Genomic DNA, 25952 nt, shown 5'->3' on the forward strand with positions numbered 1-25952 from the left:
AGAAACATATTATGTAATTTTGAACAACCCACCTTTCTCCAGGTCCAGAAGGCAACAGGTTCTACACCCAGGGGGAACTCCAGGTTCCAGAAAATCAGGAGAAATGGGGAATGGAATGTGGACACTACCCCCTCTTTAATTGCTGAGTCCCAAACCTCAACTGCCAAACCCACTATTTTACTTTTCTTCACGTTCAGGGCTGTATGGTTCCGATCTGGCCAAAGTAGACCTGAAAGGGGAGTGCCAGCAACCGCCTTATCTTGTCAGGCCCATATCTTGGTTTCAGCCCCCGACGACCATTCCTTTATAAGTCTCCCTTATGCTTTGGAGCCGTGAGAGTGGACATAGCTATTCTGGGTGATTTATTTTTCCATATATGCGACCTTTGTCCGTTTTGTAAGTGAGTTAAAAAGGATTTAGGTACACAAAGTGGAAGTGTTTGAAATTGATATAAAATTCTGGGTAGAAGCACCATTTTAACAACCGTTAATCTCTCTAACCAGGAAGTTGCAAGAGGGGGTTCTATATTTGTAGGCCTTTTTTCACCCCAGCAAGTAGCTGTGGGAAATGTGACCCATACAGTTGTTTTGGGGTTTTTGATAGAAGAACCCGCAAATAAGTAATACTATTCTTGGCTAGGGACAGCTGGGTTGGGGGATGCAGGCGTTCCAAAATCTCTGGATTAAGAGACATGTTCAGGATTTCTTTATTTTCAACCCTGAGACAGCACCAAAATTATCTAATTCCGCCATCAAAGAGGGAAGTGACCTCTCTGGTTCTGCCAACGCTATAAGCATGTCGTTGGCGAGTGCCATCATTTTATGTTCCTCACCGGCCATTGCAATGCCTCGCACCTGCTCTGAATCCTGAAGGCGGACCAGTAGATGTTCTAAATATATGGCATACAATACCAGAGATAAGGGGCATCCCTGTTTGGTACCCCATTCATGGCTATACTACGATACAGAACTCCATTTATTGTCACTCTAATTTGTGGGAAATGGTAGATGACACGAATCATCTGAAGGAATTCAATCCCATTCCCATACGCTCCATAGTTTTAATCAAAAAGGACCATTCAACTCTATCGAAAGCCTTTTCGGTGTCTAGCGATATTAACAACGCTGGCGTGTGTGTTTTTATAGCTGTTCTTTCCTACAGATGGCAAACTCTACAGATGTTATCATGGGTCTGGCTCTGTGGGATGAAACCCGACTGATCCGAGCCTATTAATTTATGTAAAACCTCTATCAATCGGTTTGCCAAGATTTTAGTGTATATTTTGGCATTTGTATTGATTAACGCTATGGGACGGTATGAACCTGGGGCCGTCGGGTCTTTACCTGCCTTGGGGGAGCACTACCAACTTTGCTTCGTTCATTGAGTTTGTGACCGTACCTTTGTCTCTAAAAGTATTAAAAAACGTTGTTAGGCGAGGCGTTGGGGTGTCTTGGTATTGTTTGTAAAAGTTCACCGAATAGCCATACAGGCTCGGCGCCTTTTTGTTGGGTAACGCTTGAAACACTCATCACTTCTCCTTCTGGATTTCCCGCTCTAACATATCCTTGTCTTCCTGAGAAATGTGTCGTAGGGGGACCCTCCCCAAATATTCTTTTTGCCTTTTACCTTCTGGTTTATAAAACATATAGGGTAGTGTAAAAGTCCCGAAATGTTCAGAGAATTCCCTCATTGGAGGTTTCAACTCCCCCATCTTGTATACTTTCAGGGTTGTCCAGGCGCTCGTTCTTTCTTTTAGTTGCCTAGCCAATAGCCGATCAGCTTTATTGGCTTTCACATAGCAATGTTTTTTGTAAATAGTAATGCCTTTACTGCATTTTTTGTGCAAAGCGTTTCTAGTTGGCTCCAAGTGTTACATTGCCCATGACAATTTCCTAGTAGGGCCTTTAGCCAATTCCAACTGGGTTTCCCTTAATTTTTTTTCTAGTTCCTCTTCACCCAACCGCCTTTGCCGATCCCATTCTACCTTCATTGCTATCAAATGTCCTCTCGGGACCGCCATAAAAGTGTCCCATACTGTTTCCGCGGCCATGTCTTGGTTATCTTTCTGAACAAAATAGGTATCCTGTCCTTTATAGCCTTAGCCAGGATCTGATCCTGTAATAGGTCTGATGGGAAATGCCATATCCAAATATGTTCCAAACCCCCCCCCCCCATCTCAACCTGCATAAATAGTGGGGTGTGATCAGAGAGGGAAATGGCACCCAATTCTACCTCCTTAATCCTTCCCACTAAACGCATGGAGACCCAGATATAGTCGATCCTTGAAAAGGAAGAATGTAGGTGGGAATAACATGTACGCCCGTTGATTGCTCGCCATATGTCACAGAGAACCAAAATAGAGATTTTCTGTTTCAGGGATTTGGATGGCGATAAAATGTGAAGTGAGGCAAGAGTGCTCCGATCTACTTCAGGAACCTATGCCATGTTGAAGTGTCCCGCAAGGATAATGTGACCCTTAACAAAGTTCTCCAGTTGTGGTAATACTCCCCTCAAAAAGCTGCCCTGTCCCGTATTAGGAGCATATAGTGTCGCTAATGTGTACGTATGCATCCCCAGAAAGACGTTTAGAAAAATAAACCACCCACACAGATCTATTATATTGTCAAGGACCTGAATTGCTAATCTGTCTTTTAAGCCAATAAGTACCCCAGATGTTTTATCTATGGCATTGGCTTGGAACAAAAGGGATTAACTCCTCATTCTTAACTATCCCTTATACTTCTTGCTAAAATGCATCTCTTGATAAATCAAAATATCTGGCTTCACCCCTTTCAAATAACCCTCAATTGTCTTTTTCTTAACTGGGGAGTTCATGCCTCTTCTATTATGCGACAACACTTTGATGCCCCTCATTTTAGTTCTGTGTCTGGTTGTATCCTCTTCGCCTTTCTAGACCCTTCCCATGTTAAAGCCCGAAGCTTATTCTCTCTGGTGGTATAATACTAACCCACCCCTATTTCCCCCCCAACTCGAACCCCCTCCCTCAACTATGCTACAATTCCTTGAGGGGTACCAAGGTTCCTATGATCGATACGGGAGGAGTTGGACGGTCCTTGCCGTGTGGACCACGGCGAGCTCCCTCGTCTTGGCGCGGATGAGCCAGTCGTCCAGGTAGGGGTAGACGTGAATCCCCTCGCGGCGCAGCTGCGCCGCCACCGGTGCGAGGCACTTGGTGAATACCCTGGGTGCCGACCGTAGTCCGAAGGGAAGGGCTTTGAACTGGTAATGACGCCCTTGAACCACGAATCTGAGGAATTTGCGGTGCCCCTTTAGGATGGGAATGTGGAAGTAGGCATCCTCCAAATCCAACGACGATAGGAAGTCTCCTTCCTCCAGCTGACTCAGGACGTGCTGGAGGGTGACCATCCGGAACTTCTGCGCCTTGATGAACTTGTTCAGACGTCGCAGGTCCAGGATGGGGCGCCATCCTCCCGTCTTCTTCTTCACGAGGAAGTATCTCGAGTAGACTCCGGAGCCCCGAAGCCTCTTTGGGACGAGTTCGATGGCGCCCTTTCTGAGCATCGCCTTTACCTCCAGGAGAAGTTGAGGGACGTGAAGTTCTTTCCTGGCCACGGGGGGGACGCGTGGGCACCTTCTTTGAAACTCGAGCGCGTGGCCCCGGGCCAGGGCGTCCAGCACCCAACGGTCGGTGGAGATGGACTCCCACACGCTGACGAAGCCCGCCAGCCGGCCTCCCACCGGGGTGCTTCGGTGAGGGCCCGACCCCACGGCCGGTTCAATCCTGCTTGGGCGCGGCCTTGCCGCCTTGACCTCCTTGGCGACGACGGCGGGGTCCGCTAGACTTGCCTCGTCCTCTGTAGGCCTCTTGCGACGACGAGCGGGCCGCTTGACGGTAGGAAGCGAAACCGCCGCCGGAACCTTTGGAGGCGCCCTTGCCTCCGCCGCTCCGAAAGGGCGTCCGTCGTTGCAGGACTCCAAGGGCCCGGGCCGTCTCAGTATCCGCCTTGATGGCCTGAAGGGAATCGTCCACTGTCTTCCCAAACAGGTTGTTCCCGTCGAAGGGCATGTCCAGGACTCTGGTCTGGACGTCCTGCCGGAAATCCGTAGCTTTGAGCCATCCACGACGTCGAAGGCAAACGCCGTTGCCCAGCTGGCGGAACCCGGTGTCGGCGATGTCCGTCGCCACGGTGATGGCGTGGTCCGAGGCCACCTCACCTTCCTGCAGGATCTCAAGGGCCTCCGCCCTCTTGTCGTCCGGCAGAAAATCCAGCAGGGGAGCTATCTTGTACCAGAGCTCCCTGTCATAGCGGGCCACGATAGCCAAGGCGTTGGCCGCTTTAATCGTCGTCGCTGCCGACGAGATGACTCTACGTCCCATAGCATCCAATTTCTTTCCCTCGCCGTCCGGCGGGGAAGTCGATGTGGAGGCCGCACCCCCCCCCTGCTTTCTTCCTGGCTGCCGCGGAGACGACGGAGTCCGGGGTAGGCTGCGCCCGGAGGCACAGGGGGGCCGTGTCCGGGACCCGGTACTTTTTCTCGTACCGGTCTCTTCTAGCTGGCGTCGTGGAAGGGTTCTTGAGGAGGGAAAGGCCCTCATCCCAAATGTCGTCCAACAGAGGCACTGAGAGGACCGTCTTCCTCTTGGCCTCGCGCCGCTGATAAAGGAAGCCTTCCTTTTTCTTCTCCTCAGGGCAGAGTTGGAAAAGCTCGGAAGCCCTGGAGATCATGGAGTGGAAAGATCCGATCTCGTCGGGCGGAGAAGCCCTGGTGGGAGGCGACGACGGAAAATCCTCGTCGTATGCCTCGTCGTCCGTACCCGTCGCTGCCGTGTCAGTCCCCGTATCATCCCCTCGGGTGGATGGGGAGGAGGGCTGGAAGGGGCGCGACGGTTGAAAAGGAGGTGGTGGATGGATCCTTCTTTTCTTGGTAGGGGGAACACCAGAAGGTCCCGGTTCTGGATCCCCCGACGGGAGAGGTTCCTCCGTCGGTAACGGTAGCCTCGTCCTTATCTCGGAGCATAAGGACTGTATGGCCAACAAAATGGCCGCCGAGTTGTCTTGCGGCGCTGGCAGAGGGGAATCCGACGGGCGAGCAGGGGCCCCGTCGGTATCCTCGACGATGTCGTCGTCGTCACCTGCCCATTCCGACGGGCTGGCCTTCTTCCACGCCTAGGCCGTGGCTTAAGACCTCGATCAGCTCCTCTTCTGAGGCTGAGGCCGAATCTCCGACGACGCCCTGCCCCCCCTTCTTCTTCCCCACGGAGGGTTTCACGGGGGTCCTATCGATGGGCACAAAGGAAGACTCCCTCCGAGGAGGCAGGGAGATTCTGGGCCCTGAGGTCGCCACCACTGGTGCAGCCACCACAGGCTGAGCCAGGGCCGCCGCGACCGTTTCGATAGAGGGCTTGGTCGGATGGATCAAGGCCTTCACCACCTTAGGTGCGCTCACCGCCTTATCCTTGAGGGAGGGGGCACTGCCACGCTCCTCCTCTGCCTTAGAGCTCGACCGGGGCATCTCCAGGAGCTTCGCCGGGTGCTCGGCCTTCCTCTTACCCGACCCAGAGTGTTGGCTCGTGGTTGATGGTGCCGGGGAGGGTGCGCCCTGCCTGGCGCCCGTAGAGCCCGACCGTTCGGCGCTCCCGGTGCCAGCGGACTCGCGGTGCTTGGCCTTATGTTGGGCCCCCGTCGCCGGGGCGCCCTCAAAGGTCTTAGAAGACCGCTCGGATTTCTTCTTCTTCTCGCCAGACGGGCTCTTACCCTCCAGCCAGTTGGCGAGACGTTGATGGCGGTCCTTCATGGTCCGTTCCGACATGTTGCCGCAAAACGCACAGTCCTTCTCCACGTGCGTCTTGTCCTCATGAAGGCAGTAAAGGCAGAAAGAGTGTTCGTCCTCCTTGAAGACGTTCTGCAGCTGGCATCCAGGGCAGACCCTGAACAGCTTTCCGGGCGTCGAGCTTCCCTTCTCCTGGGCCATCTCCGAGACCGGGCCTGAGAAGCTTCTGGATTCCTCCGAAGTGTAGCTCGACGAAATCTTCACCCTTGAGGGGCACAGATGAATCCGACACGGGTCCCCGTTGATCGGATGTAGGATCGGTGGAGCTTGAGGCTCTTTGACCGAAAGAATCGAAGTTTTTTGTGAAAAAAGAGCGAAAAATAGCACTAACGCTCGAGAACAATAGCACGAGGATCCCAACACATGAACGTGCGGTAAAAATCTGAAGATGGCTGCCAGAGGCGGTGCTTAGGTAGAGGGCAGTCATTGGCTGTGGTCAGTATGACGCAGAGACCAGTGATTGGTTATTACTACGAAAGACAGATCAGAAACGAAACTGATACTGGTTTTTTCTTTACCGAGGATTCCCAGCCTGACGACGGGGAATATTCATGAGCATGTGAATCCATGCCAGACCCATGCTGGAGAACAACAGTTACAGGTAAGTAACTTGTTCCTTAGATCTTACCTGTTGTGCCAGGAATCTGCACTTCTGAGCCATTTATATTCACTGGGTCTGAGGTTCTTGCTGCTCTCAGTATTGCCTCCTTTTGAGCATATGCCAGTGTAAACTTTTGAACTGTATCCAGTATTGTGGGTTGCATGTAGGACTGCAGCCGTGAGAAAGAGACGCTTGATTGTGAAAAGTAAACGCACTTGCTACAATATACTAGAGTGGCCACGCGAGATAGGATCGCCTATCAGAAGTCTCTGTATTGAACTGGAAAGTACGTAAAAGTGAAAGTGTGAAAGATTGCAAAGAAGCAAGTGTGATACTCATGGTTTGAAGGCTCGCGCACGATTGGGGGAAGCCAGAACTGCCTACAGATGAAGGTCTGAGCCCAGAGGAGGTGGACCGGAGTTGACCAGTGAAAGTTAACTGAACTGTGAAGGACACTTCCTGAATGCTATAATCTAGTAGAACTGGTAAAGTTAACTGAATTGTGATTTAAAAGCTACATTGAACCCGACGGCGGGATGCCAAGTGAAAGCAAGGGAAAGTGAATCCTGTATTTTGATAAAGTGACTGAACAATGGGGTAAAGACAAAGATGAACCTAACGGAGGGGTATCACGAGAAACCTGCAGTTGAGGGGAATACCGCATGGTGAGAGCTTGGGAAAAGTCTTGCGTTGCCAGGCAAAAGACATTGATTCAAGGGATCCTGCCTTTTCGGAAGAAACAGCTTCCTGATGCCTATAGATTCAAGGGGTGCTCAGTCATGCCACTGTTCCGCCTTGTCCCGTGATGCAACGTATTAGTTCAGGAGTCCTGAACTACCAAAACCCTTTTGGAAATTTTGGTTTGCATTACACTCTTTTGTTATACATATATTCTTCAATAAACACCCTTGTATTGTACTCCTGTCTGTCGTGCTTCTAATAACCATGCCTTACAGTAATAACTGCATATACAATTAAGTAAATGTTTTGCACCTAGAATTATACTTGTAGGCGCTAAGAAAAACATTAATGAATTAATACATTTAATAAGAAGCAGATTACCACTGGCCATGGCTTCAATATATGAAGGAGTTTTAGAAAACCCATTGTTTTTTTTAAACATTCATTTTTATTTGCATTTCGATAAAATACAATTCCCCTCAATCCCCTTCCACCCCCCACCCGCAGCCCCACCTCTCTATTTTGGTGTGTTCAACAACCGCCATGTCCCTTACCCCGTCTCATGGAATGGGAATGCAGTCTTGTCTTGAGATAAAAATTCCACAACATGAATTCCACGATAAACAGATCGGTCTGGCTCCCTTTCCCCCTTTTCCCAAAATTCCATGGGGTGGAGTTCTCACACTCCCCTTTTTCCCAATAGTCAAGCTCTATTGCTTTCCATTTTGTGTAGCACTGGACAACATTCCATAGTGCAATAGTATACTTGACTATTGCAATGCCCTATTCCTTGGCACCTCTGCCAAAAATATAAACAAGATGCAAATCGCACAGAATAATGCATTAAGAGCTGCCTTGAGCATTCCCAAAAGGGAACACATCTCACAGGCCAGGAAAGAGGCCCATTGGCTACCAGTAAAAGATCGTATCATTTTCAAAACCATGGCCATCAGACATAGATGCCTATCCCGTGGCGCCCCTCCCTACCTAGCCGAAAAGATCACCAACTCATCCACCAGACCCACTAGATCCCATTTCACCAACCAGATCTATGTACCCACCTTAAAAAGAAGTAAAGCCGGCGGATCCAGCTTCGAACACTTAGCACTCAAAAATTGGAATGCGCTACCCACTGCCTCAAGAAGTGAAAAATCCTACCTCACATTCCGCAAACATCTCAAAACCCTTCTATTCAGCTAACCTGTCTCATCACCTTCCAACACACCTTTTTACTGTATAGAATACATACCGCTGTAATGTATCTGTGCACCAAATATTGTATCTAATGTACTTACCTGCTGTAATGTACCTTTGTACCAAGTGAGCATACTGTAACAGCGCCACGATGCCCACGGGCAGATGGGCGCTATACAAATTCAAATAAATTAATAAATTCCTCATGGAAAGTGTTGAAACTATCATTCAACATTGCCGTCGGTTTCTCCGTGGCTCTCGTGTTAGTCAGTTTAAGTTCCCACTCCCCCATCAAGGTTATTTCTCCTCCTTTCCACTTTTGTGCCATCACTAATCTTCCTGCCCTGAGCATTGCCTCCCACAGTTAAGGCAGTCTATACTCCTCTCTATCGCCTGCTCGGACTCCCAGAAGCATCTGGAGGGGGTTCATACTCAGCTGGACACCTATCATAGCTTTAATCCAACTCGGGAGTCCCCGGAAAATGTTTTGGATTCTCGGGCAGTGCCACCACATATGAGAAAGGGAACCAACTTTCCAACAACCTCTCGGACAGAGCAGGGAAGCCCCCGCAAACATATTAGATATCTTCAGTGGGTCTCTATGCCATCCCTGTAGCATCTTGTAATTGTGTTCTATGGTGGAGGTAATAAAGTTTCCATGAAGGGTCACCTAAAAAATTGTAGCCCACTTTTCCTTTGTGATTTCCCTGGCCGCCATTTCCACCCAGTACCTTTTTAAATGTCGGTCTAACCATTGCGGGAGTGGTCACTAGGATTTTGTTTATGCTCGAGAGAATGCCTTTACGGGTGGTCGCCAATACTAGTACCCTCTCAAAAGGGGTTAAGTCCTTGATTAACGAGTTGCCCCACTTCTGATCTATGAATATACCCTTCGAAGCGCAAGTAGTCGAAGATAGAGATTGTATAGCTACGCAGGACCGCCTGAATCTCTTCAAATTCCCTAAAGAGACCATGTTCAAATAGTTGGCCAGCTCTCTCAAGCCCCCCGTCTGACCACTGTTGAGGAGATCTCATCCACTGGTTTGCTAAACTAAATGGAGCGCCCCACACAGATGGCAGTGGTGAGGGCCACGAGAATAAAGCCTTGTTTGCACCCTTGTTTTTCCATACCTCCCAGAGAACTGCTAGCATAGGATGGTCACATACTTTACTTGTGATATCTTTCTGGGATGCCCAAAGAAGGTCCGTCACCTTTAGTGGGTGCATGTCCATGTCCTCAAGAAAGGACAAGTAAGTCCTCATGTCCTCTCTCATATGCTCTAACATGACTCTCAGCTGGGCTGCTTTGCAAATGAGTACATGTCTGAAAAGCCAAATCCTCCCTGCCCCCCCCCCCCCCCCCAGGTAGGTCCTGTGGAAGCATTGGGGTAGCCATTTTCTCTTTAGGTCTCTTGTTTTGCCACACAAATTTGGATAGGGCACACCTCAGGTCCGTAAAGAACCTATCCAGACGTCTGGACGGGGGGGGGGGCCGAGAACATATAGAGGAGTCGAGGTAGGAAATTCATCTTAATGGATGTCATGTGACCTTACCAAGATGGGGTCAGGGGTTGCCAGCGCCTAAGGTCTTCCTTAATTTTGTCCAAGGGGTATATATTCGCCCTAGCTAGTTCTGTCAAGTAGACCCCCAGGTATTTCAATATTTTTTTCTCAACCCTCATGCCCATAAGCCTCAATTGTGTGTCCAAAGTAGTTCTGCCCCGCCCCACAGGAATGATGCATGATTTAACATTTATTTTAAGACCTGAGAAGGACACAAACTGTTCCACTTGAGCCAATAGAGCAGGAAGTCTTCGCCTCCACATCTGATGCCCCCAATCCCTTGGTTGGCTCTGATCACAATCACCAAAAGGCTCCATAGGGAAGGCATATAGGACAGGAGACGGGGGGCAGCCCTGTCTCGTCCCTCTCCTTAGATTGATCGAGTCAGACAGAATATTATTTACCCGTACCCTCTATGGCCGCCGCGTACAGCGCCTCCACCCATTGAAGGAAGCCCGGCCCTAGTCCCATCTGTTCCAGTTCCGTCATCATAAAATGCCATTCTACCCTGTCAAATGTCTTTTCCGAGTCTATAGAGATTAGACCCACCTCTATTTTTTTACTTTATGCCTGGTGCATTAGGTTTGCTTTCCTTATATTGTCGGAGCCCTGTCTACCCTGGATAAATCCCTCCTGTTCTCTGTGCACTAAGGATGGTAACAGGGCTTCCAGTCTACTTCCCAATATTTTAGCTAAGACTTTCATGTCGTTATTTAGTAAAGAGAATGGGTGGTACGACGAACACCGGGATGGGTCTTTGCCCTCCTTAGGGATTGCCACAATGATTTGCTTCCACCATTGTACTCAGTAGGGGTTCCTCCAGTAATGCTGCATTAAACACTTTCACCATGTACGGTGCTGAAGTAGACCTGAACATTTTATAAATTGTCACTGAGAAGCTGTCATGATCTCTGCTTCCAAAAGGTCAGGACTTACCCAACTCCCTTGGAAGCAGACCCATAACCCAGGTTCCGAGTGCCAACCAGTCCCAATTGGGACCTTTTGGACCCTGTCCTGGCGCCAGTGGCACCAGGCTCATAAATATGCCCAGTCCCAGCGCTGGAAGCGCCGGGCTCATAATGCTTGGGTGGACTTACCTGCAGCAGACCATGCTGCTTACTTGCCTGCCAGTTGAGCCTCTGATCCTCTTCTGTTTGGAACTACTTTTCCTGTTGGGTGGGGCAGGAGCCACTCCCTAGGTTCAGAACACTGGAACTCTTCTGGAAAGCAGGAACTCTTTTCTTACCTAGGCGTGGCTGTGGAAGGAGACACCTAAGCACTACAGGAGGCTATTTAAACCACACCCGATGGATGAATCTTGCTTTGCGTTATTCTGCATCCTCTGCAGCAGAACGATCATCGTGTCTTCTGCATCTGATCCTGGGCCTAAGGGAAAAAGGCTTACCATCCTGAATCCAGTCTTCAGCAACCCCTATAAAGACAAGAAAGAACAGGTTAGCATTACGGTCTTCAGTGACAGCGCTTCTCTTACCTGGTCCATCGGCTGTCACCAACGCCTCGCGCTGCATTCCGGCATCTGAAAGACAAAGGCTTACCTACTCTTCGCGTGCTCCGGAGGTCTTCGCACTGCATTCCGGCATCTGAAAGACAAAAGCTTACCAACTCTTTGCACGCTCCGGAGGCCTTCGGCGCTGCATCCCGCATCTGAAAGACAAAAGAAGGTGCGTTTAAAGACATTGGGTAACTTTATTACTCACGTGCCATTACTCCTTCCCACGCCGAACCCAGTGGGTATTCCGGCACCCTTCAGCAGCTCCGAACTTGTACCTGCAAGATAAAGGGACAGTCAGTGCGCATCGTGAAGCAGGCAACAAGCGCTTACTTACGTGCTTCCAGGTGCTTCTATTCCTCACACGGGTTCCATCCTCAACTCACTTCAGCCCGTCATCCGCCATCGCCGGAACCCTGCAAAACAAGAGACATCATTACAAAAGACTTTTAAAGACATTTGAAATACTCGGAACTTACCGTTCGTGCAGTAAACGACGGACAGCAGTCCTCTGAGGTCAAGAGGCCTGCACCCTTATCCAGTGAAGAAACTGGTTACGGCACCCTGCCCCGAGGCAGATGGAGAGCTCGGCGTTCACTTACCTAAGGTGAGAGCGTTAACCTTTGGGGTTCTACAGGAGAAGAGAAGGGGAAGAAGAGAGAGGCACCCAATAACCCCAGTTCATTAATCCCATATTTTCTATCTGCAGACATCTTACTCTTCGAGTCAGACATACAGTGCACAGAGGTCCAGCCCAAAGAGCCAACCGTGTGTTACACATCACCTTTGAAGATACTGTATTCGCCCAGTCAAGACTGGCGCCTCTGCGGGAATCAGGTGAGCGTTACAGAACGCAAAGCCTACCGCAAAACACCCGCCCAGGCGCTATGGAAACCTCGGATACCGACCAGCTAGCCCAGTTACTTGGGGAACTAAGAGCAGAAGTGCATGCAGCCCGTCAGGAAACGAACGCTCTAAGAAGGGAACTGATTATTTCCAAGGAGCGAACAGACGATCTCGCTAGACAATTGCTACAGTCACAAGTCGGACAGACCCCATTACCCGCATCAGGGGCAAATCTTCCTTCAACATCCTCTATGAATCCAGTGCAAATCAACCTACCTGGGAATGTACCTCTGGCTCCGCCCGAACGATTTTCTGGTGACCCAAAGAGGTTTGCAGTATTTATTAATCAGTGCCGGTTGCATTTCTTATGCCGGCCAGCAGCCTTTCCAACTGATCAAGCTAAAGTAGCTTTTGTGCTTTCGTACCTTAGTGGCAATGCGGCAGACTGGTCGATCCCTCTAGTTAATCAAGATGATCCGGTTCTCCATGATTTTCAAGCTTTTCAGCTCAGTATGGAAAAACTGTTCGCAAGACATTCACAGGGGCAGGCCTTGGACAATGAGCTTCTTTCGTTGCGACAGGGTAATCAAGACCTTTTGGCTTATATTGCGCCTTTCAACAGACTGATAGTGGAAACTCAATGGCCTGAGGACAAAAGGATTACGCTGTTTTATAGAGGTCTACGTGGAGAGCTCAAAGATGTGTTAGCCCAAGCAGTGAATCCCCAGCAAGACTGTTCGGACTATATAGACTTAGTCGTTCAAATAGATCACAGACTGCAGAACAGGAAGGCCGATCGTTCCAAGTTTGATGCTCGAGTATTTTCCAAACCACCAACTCCTTCCAAAGGAGTAGACTCCGGGGAACCCATGCAAATAGGGGGCCTGAAAGGACCACTAACACAAAAGGAGCGGGAAAGGAGAAAACAGTTGCAATTATGCCTCTATTGCGGAAACTCAGGGCACTTTCTTCGAGACTGTCCGGTGAAACCAGCCAAGAAGGCAGTAGGAGCTGCAGTTACCAAGGTCACAAACTCTGAGCAGGGAAACGACCTCGCCCGACAAGAATAGAGGTCCTCTTGCCGAGCATTAAAACCAGTTCCGTGACCTCGCATTTCGTGATACCTATGGTCCTCATTAGCCCTGATCATCCGGATCGATTACATGCGATTGAAGCTTACGTCGACAGCGGTGCCATCGGCAATTATGTGGATCATGAAATGGTTTTGAGGATGAATCTAACTCTTTGTCCCAAGGCTGTAAAGGACGTCATTACTACGGTGGATGGTACGGAGATAGCCTCCGGACCAGTAACGCATACCACTCAAGAAGTGACGCTAGTAAGTCAAGATGGACACCATGAGAAGATCGTGTTCGATGTGATCAGGGCCCCTCAGTTCCAGATTATTCTAGGAATACCTTGGTTAGAGAAACACAATCCTCAGATCGATTGGCGAGCAAGAACGGTTCAGTTTCCAGAATATGTCTCTACTTGTCACCCTCCACCTGGTGTTGCACTGGCAGCAATTTCTTCGGAGACTCCCCAGTTACCTCCCGAATACCTAGAATTCCAAGATGTTTTCCGGAAGGATCAGGCTAACTCTCTACCTGCTCATAGGTCATATGACTGCCAGATAGACCTGATACCTGGATCTACTCCTCCTTGTAGTAGAAGTTATGCCCTCACCGAGCCTGAGAACCTTCACCTCCGACAATACCTGGATCAATACCTAGCGAATGGGTTTATTCGTCCTTCCAAGTCCCCTGCTTCTTCAGCTTTGTTCTTCGTTCCAAAAAAAGAAGGGGACCTTAGAACTTGTATAGATTACCGTGCCCTGAACCAGATCACCGTTAAGAATAGATATCCGTTACCTTTGACCAAGACCAAGTCAGAAAAGCATGCATATATACAAAGCTGGATCTTAGAGGAGCCTACCACTTGGTACGAGTAAAAGAGGGCGATGAATGGAAGACGGCCTTCCGCACCAAGTATGGGCTATTTGAATATCAGGTCATGCCCTTCGGACTTTGCAATGCCCCGGCCGCCTTTCAATATTTTATGATTGATGTCCTCAGAGAGCTCATAGATGTGTGTGTGTTGTTGTTTACATTGACGACATCCTCGTTTATTCTTCATCGGAATCTGAACATCGGAAACACGTGAAAATGGTCCTCGAGAGATTGCGTCAACACAAACTTTTCGCCAAGTTGGAAAAATGTGGTTTCAACGTGACTGAAGTTGAGTTCTTGGGATTCATATTATCACCTAGCGGAGTGCGTATGGATTCAAAGAAGGTCGATGCAATTCTCAAATGGCCATCACCATCCTCTGTAAAAGGTGTTCAAAGCATGTTAGGCTTCGCTAACTTTTACCGCAGGTTTATCCCCGAATTCTCTCGAATAGTCCAGCCCATCACCGCCTTGTTAAAGAAAAACGTTTTGAATGGTCTACCGAGGCGGAGCAAGCTTTCCAGAATTTGAAGACTAAATTTATCTCTGCACCAATTTTAAAACATCCTCGCCCCGAACTCCCCTACATCGTTGAAACTGATGCTTCGAGCCTTGCCATGGGGGCAGTTCTATCACAAAAGGACCCAGTAACCAATCAGTTGCATCCCGTGGCATTTTGGTCCCGCAAATTCTCGCCTCCTGAAATCAATTACACTATTATTGATAAGGAACTTCTGGCTATCAAGTCTGCCTTTAAGGCTTGGCGGCATTATCTTCTGGGGGCCCCATACAGTGTTACTGTGATTACGGATCACCGAAACCTGCAATATTTGAAAACCGCAAAATCCCAATCCTCTAGACAACTCCGTTGGGCACTATTCTTTGCCGAGTTTGACTTCATAATTACCTATCGACCTGGTACAAAAAACGGTAAAGCTGATGCCCTTTCTCGGATGGGAGTGGAAGAACACTTGATCAACCCTAAACCTGTACCTATCATTCCCGAACAAAGAATTCTGGGTGTAATCGCCACACAATCCATAGAGGAAGTTAAGGATAAAGCCAGGCAACTTGTAACTCCAGCAGACATACAGAATTGGCATATGCAGGGAAAGGACTTTGCAGTGAAGGACAACTTATTGTATTTCCAAGAACGATTATACCTGCCCAGCACAGATTTACAGAAAAAGGTAATCTCTTGTTATCACGATTCCTTAATGGAAGGACATCCCGTTATGGCCAAAACCTCAGAGAAGATCAAGCGCTACTTCTGGTGGCCGTCTTGGAAAAAAGATATCAGAGACTTTATAATGTCCTGTGGAGTATGCGCCCAAAACAAGAGTCAAAAGGAAAAACCAGCCGGCCTCTTACGCCCTATTGACATCCCACCTCGCCCTTGGCATACGCTTTCTATGGACTTCATCACCGATCTACCTCCATGCTCCGGATACAATACGATCCTAGTAATCGTGGACTTATTCTCCAAGATGGCGCATTTCATTCCACTCAAAGGCTTGCCAACAGCAACAACTCTGGCCCGAGAATTTCTCGAAAACATCGTCCGACTGCACGGTTTTCCTTCAGTTCTAATTTCGGATCGAGGTAGTCAATTCATTTCTCATTTTTGGCGAAGTTGCTGTCGGTCGGCTCAAATTGATGTGAGACTATCGACCAGTCACCACCCTCAAACCGACGGACAAACCGAGAGGACCAATCAAACTCTGGAACAGTATTTACGCTGCATGCTGCAACAAACTGAAAAAACTTGGAAAGATATCCTTTGGATAGCCGAATATGCCTACAATAACTCTGTCCACTCGGGAACTGGGAAAACCCCGTTTTTTCTTCTATACGGCAGTCACCCTCGAACCTCGGAGTTGGATCCACTCCAAGATCTTGGAACACCAGCAGTAGACTACCTGCATTCTACAATCACCCAAGCCTTTAAGGAAGCCGTTTCTCACCTTCAAAGGGCTAAGGAACAATACAAGAAAGGAGCAGATCAACATCGGAAGGAAGCCCCCCAATATCAAGTAGGAGATCAAGTCTGGTTATCCACCAAATATCTACCTCTAAAAGGACCACGCACATTCAACCCAAGATACCTGGGTCCCTATTCCATCACTACCATAGTAAACCCAGTAGCGGTCAAGTTGGACTTGCCCCCTCACATGAAGATACATCCGGTCTTCCACATCTCTCTATTAAAATCTGTGCAACCTCAAACCCGACTAACTAAATCTCCAAAACCTATCCTAGTTGATGGAGAACTCGAGTTTGAAGTCAAAAGCATCCTGGACTCCAAGATCTCCAAATCTAAACTATTTTACCTAATTGACTGGAAAGGCTACGGCCCCCAAGAAAGATCCTGGGAACCTGCAGAATATGTCCACGCTCCTCGTCTAATCAAAAGATTCCATCGAACATTTCCTGACAAGCCAAAACCCCCGGAGAAGCCCGGTTTGGGAGGGGCCTTGAGGGGGGGTGCTGTCATGATCTCTGCTTCCAAAAGGTCAGGACTTACCCAACTCCGTTGGAAGCAGACCCATAACCCAGGTTCCGAGTGCCAAGCAGTCCCAATTGGGACCTTTTGGACCCTGTCCTGGCGCCAGTGGCACCAGGCTCATAAATATGCCCAGTCCCAGCGCTGGAAGCGCCGGGCTCATAATGCTTGGGTGGACTTACCTGCAGCAGACCATGCTGCTTACTTACCTGCCAGTTGAGCCTCTAATCCTCTTCTGTTTGGGACTACTTTTCCTGTTGGGTGGGGCAGGAGCCACTCCCTAGGTTCAGAACACTGGAACTCTTCTGGAAAGCAGGAACTCTTTTCTTACCTAGGCGTGGCTGTGGAAGGAGACACCTAAGCACTAGAGGAGGCTATTTAAACCACACCCGATGGATGAATCTTGCTTTGCGTTATTCTGCATCCTCTGCAGCAGAACGCTCATCGTGTCTTCTGCATCTGATCCTGGGCCTAAGGGAAAAAGGCTTACCATCCTGAATCCAGTCTTCAGCAACCCCTATAAAGACAAGAAAGAACAGGTTAGCATTACGGTCTTCAGTGACAGCGCTTCTCTTACCTGGTCCATCGGCTGTCACCAACGCCTTGCGCTGCATTCCGGCATCTGAAAGACAAAGGCTTACCTACTCTTCGCGTGCTCCGGAGGTCTTCGCACTGCATTCCGGCATCTGAAAGACAAAAGCTTACCAACTCTTCGCACGCTCCGGAGGCCTTCAGCGCTGCATCCCGCATCTGAAAGACAAAAGAAAGTGCGTTTAAAGACATTGGGTAACTTTATTACTCACGTGCCATTACTCCTTCCCACGCCGAACCCAGTGGGTATTCCGGCACCCTTCAGCAGCTCCGAACTTGTACCTGCAAGATAAAGGGACAGTTAGTGCGCATCGTGAAGCAGACAACAAGCGCTTACTTACGTGCTTCCAGGCGCTTCTATTCCTCACACGGGTTCCATCCTCAACTCACTTCAGCCCGTCATCCGCCATCGCCGGAACCCTGCAAAACAAGAGAGATCATTACAAAAGACTTTTAAAGACATTTGAAATACTCGGAACTTACCGTTCGTGCAGTAAACGACGGACAGCAGTCTTCTGAGGTCAAGAGGCCTGCACCCTTATCCAGTGAAGAAACTGGTTACGGCACCCTGCCCCAAGGCAGATGGAGAGCTCGGCGTTCACTTACCTAAGGTGAGAGCGTTAACCTTTGGGGTTCTACAGGAGAAGAGAAGGGGAAGAAGAGAGAGACACCCAATAACCCCAGTTCATTAATCCCATATTTTCTATCTGCAGACATCTTATTCTTCGAGTCAGACATGCAGTGCACAGAGGTCCAGCCCAAAGAGCCAACCGTGTGTTACACATCACCTTTGAAGATACGGTATTCGCCCAGTCAAGACCGGCGCCTCTGCGGGAATCAGGTGAGCGTTACAGAAGCCATCACTCCCCAGGCGGTACCTGCTTTCTTCCCACGATTGCTCTAATCGCTTCCTCCAGGGTTATAGGTTCTCCTAGTCGTTCAGCCTCCTCCCCCGAGATTCCCAGAAGGGGTAGGCTTCCCAAGCAAGATATAATCTGGGAGACCTTTCCCTTGTATTCAGAGGCATGCAAGGTTTCGTAAAAGTTGGTGAACTCCCTCACAATCCCTACTGTATCGTAGACCGCTACGTCCCCCTCCCCTTTAATTACGGGAATAGATTTCCTCATCTGTTCCACCCTAAGGCACCAGGCTAAAATCGTATTAGACTTTTCTCCCCACCGATGGTAATTTTGTTTAAGAAATAGCATTTTTTTCTCTGTGTACTGAATAAGGATGGATTTCAGTTTAGACTTGTAGAGCTGCATCTTGGCTACCAATGTACTACTACTTTGGTTTTTCTCTTAGACCCACATTGTCAGTGAAACCCACGCTCTGTGTGGTGCCTTCTCCAGTATTTTCCAAAGGGGAGGAAGTAGATCGTCCTTGCAGTGGCGCTTTGTCCTTTTACCTCACAACCCCTGAGCACCCAACCTCTCTCTGCTACTTCATTGTCTGGGGGCTTCCACTAGAGGAGTATTTGGGGGAAGTATTGCACTGGCCTCTAAGCTACTTGCCTTGCCCTGTAGCTCGCCAGTCTGCTATGAGTCTTTGAAATGCACCGAGGTAGGATGTCCAGCAGCTCTTCCTCACTCTTGATCATTTTGCCTTTTTTGCAGCCATATCTGAATGGAGACACAGGCCGCATCAGTGTTGCAGCAAGTAAGAATTAATAACATTTGACACAAGTTCAGCTGTCTGGCAAGTTACCCACTATTGATCCTATGCACTCCTCACCCCTCATTCACTGTAGTTCTACTGAATACTCTTCTTACCTCATTCAAACACTATCCCAATCCTGATGGGTCACCTTGCTCATCGCTCCTTAACTTCCAGTCAATGGGAGGGCTGTGCGCTACAAGCCAAGGAGTGCCCAGTCGTGACAGTCCAAAAGTTCCTAACAAAAGACATGCCTCTGGAGCGGCAGGGCGAGTTAGCCCAGCCATGCTATAACATTCTGTCTTGTTGGTCGGGTGCGCTGGGAAATTATGTTGCAGTGTTTCTTGGCTTGTCTCGTCTGATGCATTCAGAAGGCTGCTGGAAGTTGTTTACGTAGCCTGGCTCCCCTGCAAGAGTCCTGAGAACATGTGCTCCTCTGCTATAAGTAGGGTAGGGCTCCACAAAGAACACTCTATCTTGTAACGTTGGTTCAAGAGATGACCTTGTGGTGCTACTTGGAGCCTTGAGGAACAGGGATGGGAGAGTCACTTTCAAGGATTAAGTTAGGGGTCAGGCCAGGAGTACTCATCTTACACTAACAACCTCCTAGGAGAGAGACAGTTCTGGATTTGTCTAGCAGCTTCATCTTTTCTGTGAAAAGTATTTGTTTCTTGGCACTAGAGAGGGCAGGTTAATTTGCCTAGTGGGAACTTGAGCCTACTCCTGGAATGGTGGAGGCAGCACTTTGGCAGAGGCCTTGTTAGAATAGTCACAAATAATGGCATCCGTTTGGTTCACCCACAACTCTGTTTCTGCCTTCAGTCTATCCCTTAACTATATGTCTAATGCCATGCAAGCCTCAAAACTTGGCTCTGGCCACTGACGCACATCTTTGCCTCCATTGAGGGATTTTGACCATTGGTAGCTGTAAGGAAGGCATGGTATCAACAGTAAGACAGACACAAGTGACCACAGTTCAAGAGTGTTTATTGAACTTCAACAAGGGTGTGATAAACGCCTATCTAATCCTAAATCTACAGATGGGAGCAAGCTATGGCCATCAAATAATAATAATAATGCAGTCCTAGTGGAGTCTCGTCACAATAAAAGGGCCCATACTAAATTAAAAAATTGCCAATCCTACCTGCTAAATACAAATTGAGTGGGGGGTGAAGTTCATGAAAATGATAAGTCAGAATAATTGGGCTTTTGGCCTCCCTTTGCCATGTTTTCAGCAATGGGCAGGGCGGTTCACTGTAGCAAATCGCACACTCTGGCTTCTGCGGCACAAGGATACATTTCAATCTTCACCGTTCAGGACCTTCTGGGTCGAAGCCTCTTTACTACTTTTAAGTCTCTAGACTCAAAAGGGTCTGCTGTGCAAAAACAATACGTAAACCTTTTCCTTTCAAATGTATTCACATTTGGGTGTTCTCCCTGGATCCCCCTCTTCCGACCTCAGATTCCTTTTGAAGCAATGTTTAGGGAATTCTTTCTCGGATGACTCACGGTTCACCCTGGATTCCCCTCTGCCGGGCACAGATCCATTTCTTTTGGTCAATTAGTCTCCCTCAGCTGGGCTCAGACCAATTGTGATTTACCTTAAACTATCAAAGACTTTTGAATGTGCACAGGGTTTTGCTTGAACGGTTGCATGACCACTTCGATTTCGTTATTCCTTCAGGGTTTTGCTTGACCGGTTGCATGACCACTTCGATTTCGTTATTCCTTTTTTTTCACACTCAGCATCAGTTGGATACCTGACAGAGACTTTCGAATGAGCGGCCACACCGGACCACAATGTGTATCATATCTTTTGTTGGCCCCTCAAAGTTCAAAATGTAAAGTTCAATTACTCCTTTGGTTCCAATTATTATATTCACGTCGCTCTTTGCAAACGCCTTTGCAAACACCTCTTTGTACAATATTGGCGCTTGCAACCTTGGTTGAAAACACAAGCTGGTTTGATATGTCTCTCTAACTCACCAGCTCTGCTGTCTTCTGACTCTGCTTTGTTGTAGGAGCCAAGGACAGTACCACAGCGACAATCGCTCCTCCCTGCTTTGGTTATCGACGCAGGAGAGCCCTGTGTACCTTCGACACACTATGCATGTTTGATCAGCCTTAGTTCCTCGTCTTCGGTTTCTTACTTCCCAAGGCTCACTAAAATAACTGTTTAAAGAGGTCATGGGTACTTCCCTCCTTGCGACTCTTTGGTCTTGTCTTTCTCCTTGTATTAAACTGCCATCTTAGAACTGCTGTTTCCTCATGTGGTTTGCCTCGCTCAGAGTGTGCTTTCGTGCTCCGCCTTTCATCCGTGTGGGAAAGCGTGATTGAAGTCAGGTATCTGTAATTGACTGACCTTGCCCGTCCACAGTGTTGGGACATGTCGGGTAAACGCCTCTCGTGTTAGTCCGTTGGCGCTCACGGTCAACTGGCCGCTAGAACGTGTTTGTGTCGCAAAGGGGTCGGGGGTGGGATGTTGAATTCCTATGTCCTACCTGGTAGGATGGGGAAAAGGTGTCATTGGGAAGGGGAATACCGCGTCTCACCCTCCGGTTTCCCACTTCCACTCCCCGAGGACCCCTCATCCAGGTGATCCTCCTACACTGGTCCACCCCCAGGAACTGGATCCAAAAGCGATGGCCGTGTCCTGGCCACCTGGATGACAGATTCCCGGGGTCTAGCGGGTGAGACACCTCCAGGTTTCTCACATAGCCTACATCATCTCAAAGTTTGTACACCAGCTGCTCCAAAAAGGGACTTAATTGTCTTTATTTTGTCAACATATTGCATGCTCAAGCCTCTCATAGAGTGACTCCTCCGTTCCCTTGTTTGAATGGTGTTATGCTATCAATCCTTTGTGCTACTGTCTATGTCCACTGGTGCTGTAGGAGACAGGTGTGTGTGTGGTGGGGGTTGGGTGGGTATGGTTTATTTTCAACATTGATGTTTTCCTCGTCCTCGGAATATACATTTCCATCGTCATCATTAACCACAATCACTATCCTCTGGTTGGTTTGGTAATTTTTGCAGCGATTGGGGAAAATTACCTCTTATTTTGCATTTGGCGCAAGTTGTCCTTCCTGGACATGCAAGAGAGGCTGCGAAATATGTGTTGCTAGCAACATCTAAAACACAAACTTTCTTTCTCATCTCTTCTCTTGCCTTTCCGTTTACTTGTTTTAAAATCCACTCTTTTGTTAACATGAGGTCTCTCTTTTCCCTTTTTCTTTTCTGCTTTGAGTCCACTACATTAAGAACTTCAACCTTCCCCTCAGTACTGTCATTCTCGGATATCTTTGCCATGCATGCCATGGAATGTTCCGCCCTTTTCGCAATGCTCAAGACCTCCTCCAAAGACGGTTCATATCTCAGCCATAGTTCTTCACGTATTCCATTACTGTTGCAATTCATTATAAATTGGTCCCGGGTGTGTTCGTCAAATGAGTCTCTGAACTTGCACGATAGGGCCAGATGTCTTAAGGCGGTAACAAACTCTTCTACACTTTCACCCGGTTCTTGAATCCTAATCCCAAAGTTATACCTTTCAAGTATCGTACTGGTTTTGGGATTGAAATGTATGTCCAGTTTTTTTTAATGCAATTTCCATCTCTGATTTTCCATCTCCTTCACCAGCTTCTGTAAAATCTGGTAACATGTCATATATCCTTGGCCTTCATATCCGGGGAAATGCATGAGTAAGGCTACATTCCTGTCCATAGAAAAGGAAGTTCCGCATGTCGCTCTGATAGAATGCTGGCACCCTTTTTTCCACTTTGCCCATTTCACTTTCGGTTGTCCAGGACACGCCATGAACAAAGAAGGCCCTGGTAATCCTGTCATTGCCATGATGTTTTACAATGAAAGTATGCTTGGTGATATATGCTTTGTGTTGCACACAACACTGGTTTTATTTATTGCTTTTGTGTCCCTGCTAGCCTTGATCGCTTGTTGTCATTGCGCTGATTCAAATTCGTTTTTCAAAAGTGCCCAATGATTGGTCTCCACCCCTTGCATACATACACCGATTTAATATTTCCTTGTTTACTATATTTCTATTGAAATTCCGTGTTATGAGCACTTCCCATTAAAATTCTTTTATATCCTTGCCACGCATGTGCAAGTTCGATGTGTCCTCAATTTACAGTCAGGCACTCCCTGCGCATGTGCTTAACCCTTATCGCGCATGCGCAGTAGTCGCTTGTCTGCCCGTGAACATCAGGCGACACACTGCACATGCGCTTACTACTCAGGAGCTTTTCGGCAGCGCTGGTGTTTCGTGATCGTCCACTTTTCAGTATTTATTTTTCTATTATGTTAGTGAGCACGTAACCACACTAGGGCAGCGCTTCACTTCGTTGCCATACTCACTGACCGTTGGCCGCTACTTACGCCTGCTTAGGTGGAGCGGCTTGTCTCGAGAAGTAGCCAGCTGCGGTGTCTAGTCAAATGGTCGACAGACAAATGGTTGACACAATTTTGTCGACAGGCCAAATGGTCGAGTTTTTTATTTATTTATATATATATTATTTAGGTTTTCGTTTAGGGAAAAAAGGGGTTTTTACCAAAAGAAAGGGGGGGTGGAAGTGAAAAAACAAAAAAAAAAAATTCGACCATTTGACCTGTCGACCTTTTGGTGTCGACCATTTGTCCTGTCGACCATTTATTTTCGACCAAATGACCTAGAACCGCCAGCTGCTACTTTACTGAATCACGTCTCCTTACTCCCACAAAGGCCGCTACTACGCCAGCAGGCGGAGCGGCTGATGTGCAATCTCTATTTTGCTGCCACCACTTAGTTTCTTGCGTCGCTGTTAGTGCTAGGATTCATCCAATTTCCTGTGCCGAGGGTCTCAATATGACTCCAGTGTATCCTTGTTACCAATGAAAGTAATAGAATCCTGTATATTTGTTTTTTTTTATTTTTTTTACAAGCTTCAAGGTAAAGACAGCACGTCTTGACTGCAGGCTGGGACACTTCAACTGGCACAGAACCAATCTTAAGCATAAACATTCTTCAGCCTACCTCATACAATTGAGGTTCTGATTGGAACCTTGCCTACATCATGCATATGGAACACCATACAATTACCTACAATACAGCTGGACAACAGCAACTATTTACATATAACATCTATCATTATAGCAACAACTATTTACATGGCAGTATCTTCATAACACTGGTAACGCTTTAGATCTAAATACTTGGGTACGTAAGATAGACCAAAACATTTATTTGCTTCAGGGACTGTTTCACTTGCTTAAACCAAGGAATGGACAGCCATGCCCTTTTGCTCCTTATGCAGTTAATAATGTGATGGGACAAGGTTACTTTACAATTACTCCATATTCTCAGCTCTTGCAGTGCGGGTTCCCATGCAAGGTCCTCTTCTATGAAGCCAGCCCTACCTCGACTGCATAATTGAGAGCAGATCTAGGAACACCCAATCGTTTATGAAAATAGTTTTCCACAATTTGAAGTTTAGAAGGAGCCCCCATGTTTGACTGTAGGCTTTGCTTTTAATTTGTGCACCCATAGGAGCATCTCAGTAGCTTGCGCCTTTAAACGTTTTATAACATCTGTTAACGGTACCTGGGGCTGGTTCCATTTTTGTCAGCTGTTTAACGAGCGATATGTGAAACTCCAGATGAGGGCATTTCATAGCAAATGCTTGCGATATCACACTGTTTCACCAGTTTGAGTCTAAGTGTAGTGACTGGTGACTTTGGAAATCTGCCTATTGAGCCGAGCTATAATTTATTTCCACTTCCACTATATGAAATTCTGATGGGTTCTATCTGCCCACCCTATATACTGTGCAACAAGGCGTAAGGAGTGGGCTGTACAGTCCATCGGTTAACCCCTGCTCCTGGTCCATTCAGTGCAATGAAATAGCAATGTTCAATTCAAATATTGAGGCTTTGTTTCTGTTTTATTGGAGGTGGTGCTTTGCAATGTTCTTTAAAATGATGTGTGTAGTCTACTTGTGCACAAGGTAAGCTGTCTGAAGGTTGTTCAGTGTGATTTATGAAGTAACAAATATTGGTATGCTTGCAGGACAGCCCCAACTGTGGGATTGATGACATTGTGCATCCTTTTGTTTCAGAAAGAGTTATCTGGACACAAGAACATTGTGGGATACCTAGACTGTGCCATCAATTGTGTTGGTGACAATGTTTGGGAAGTGCTTATTCTGATGGAGCTTTGCAGAGGTAAGACATTGTACATAATATGATTTCGAGTTATACATGAGTTTTCTTGAGGGGAGTGTGGCGTGGGGGAGAATATTCAAAGTCTGCGGATACCAATCATGAACCATACTGGGTCTCTTTTACTCTCTAAGGTGCATCGCCTGCGTGTAACTCTTTATATCATCTCTCTGTATCCACCTAGCTGTACCCCTCGTATTGCAGCAGATTAAAATATAAAAGGTACACCCCTGGATGGATTCTCACCTACATTTTGAAAGTTTGAATCTACGGCATGGCCAACTGAGCCTTTCCTCCTTCCAAGGTAGATACATTCGATACATTGAGAACCATTTAATGGAGTGATAATAACGCCTGTTATCACAACAGTTAGGAGTGCGGTTAATCCAATATGAAGTGCTTTGCAAGAAGACAACCCAAGTAGCAGTACACATATTATTTTATTCTATTACTGAAACCTTCTGCTTCCAAGGTGAGTGTGCTGTACAAAAACCAGAACACACATATGGGGAGGTGAGGGTATCGGACGTGTGTTTAATTCTAATAGGGTTTGAAAAAAACATAGTTTATAGCGGAATGTATTTTTTACTTTGATTGTAGGAAACCTGTACTTCCTGTTGGCAGTACGTGTATGGTTGCTTGGGTAATTCAATCCTCGGTATTGCGTAACACCATGAGACTAACTAGCTCTTAGGTGCTTTGTTTCACTCATGTGTAGCGTAGGTCAGACAATCAATAACAAGTTGTGTGATAGGCTGTAGTTTGGACGTTGCTTGCTTTTGCTCGTTTATCTATCTGCCACACATTTTATTTTAAAAAAGTACTGTACTA

General features: G+C 47.6%; 1 protein-coding gene across 1 annotated transcript in view; it reads left to right on the forward strand.

Annotated features, from left to right (window-relative positions):
* BMP2K (BMP2 inducible kinase) overlaps positions 1–25952 on the forward strand; it is a 1074721-nt gene that overhangs the window by 156988 nt on the left and 891781 nt on the right. Inside the window, exon 3 of the mRNA XM_069626343.1 lies at positions 25019–25124. Within this exon, the coding sequence (XP_069482444.1) occupies positions 25019–25124 (106 nt within the window). The remainder of the gene's footprint in view (positions 1–25018; positions 25125–25952) is intronic.

This window comes from Ambystoma mexicanum, chromosome 6p (assembly GCF_040938575.1).
Source record: "Ambystoma mexicanum isolate Mex_15411 chromosome 6p, UKY_AmexF1_1, whole genome shotgun sequence".
NCBI lineage: Eukaryota > Metazoa > Chordata > Amphibia > Caudata > Ambystomatidae > Ambystoma > Ambystoma mexicanum.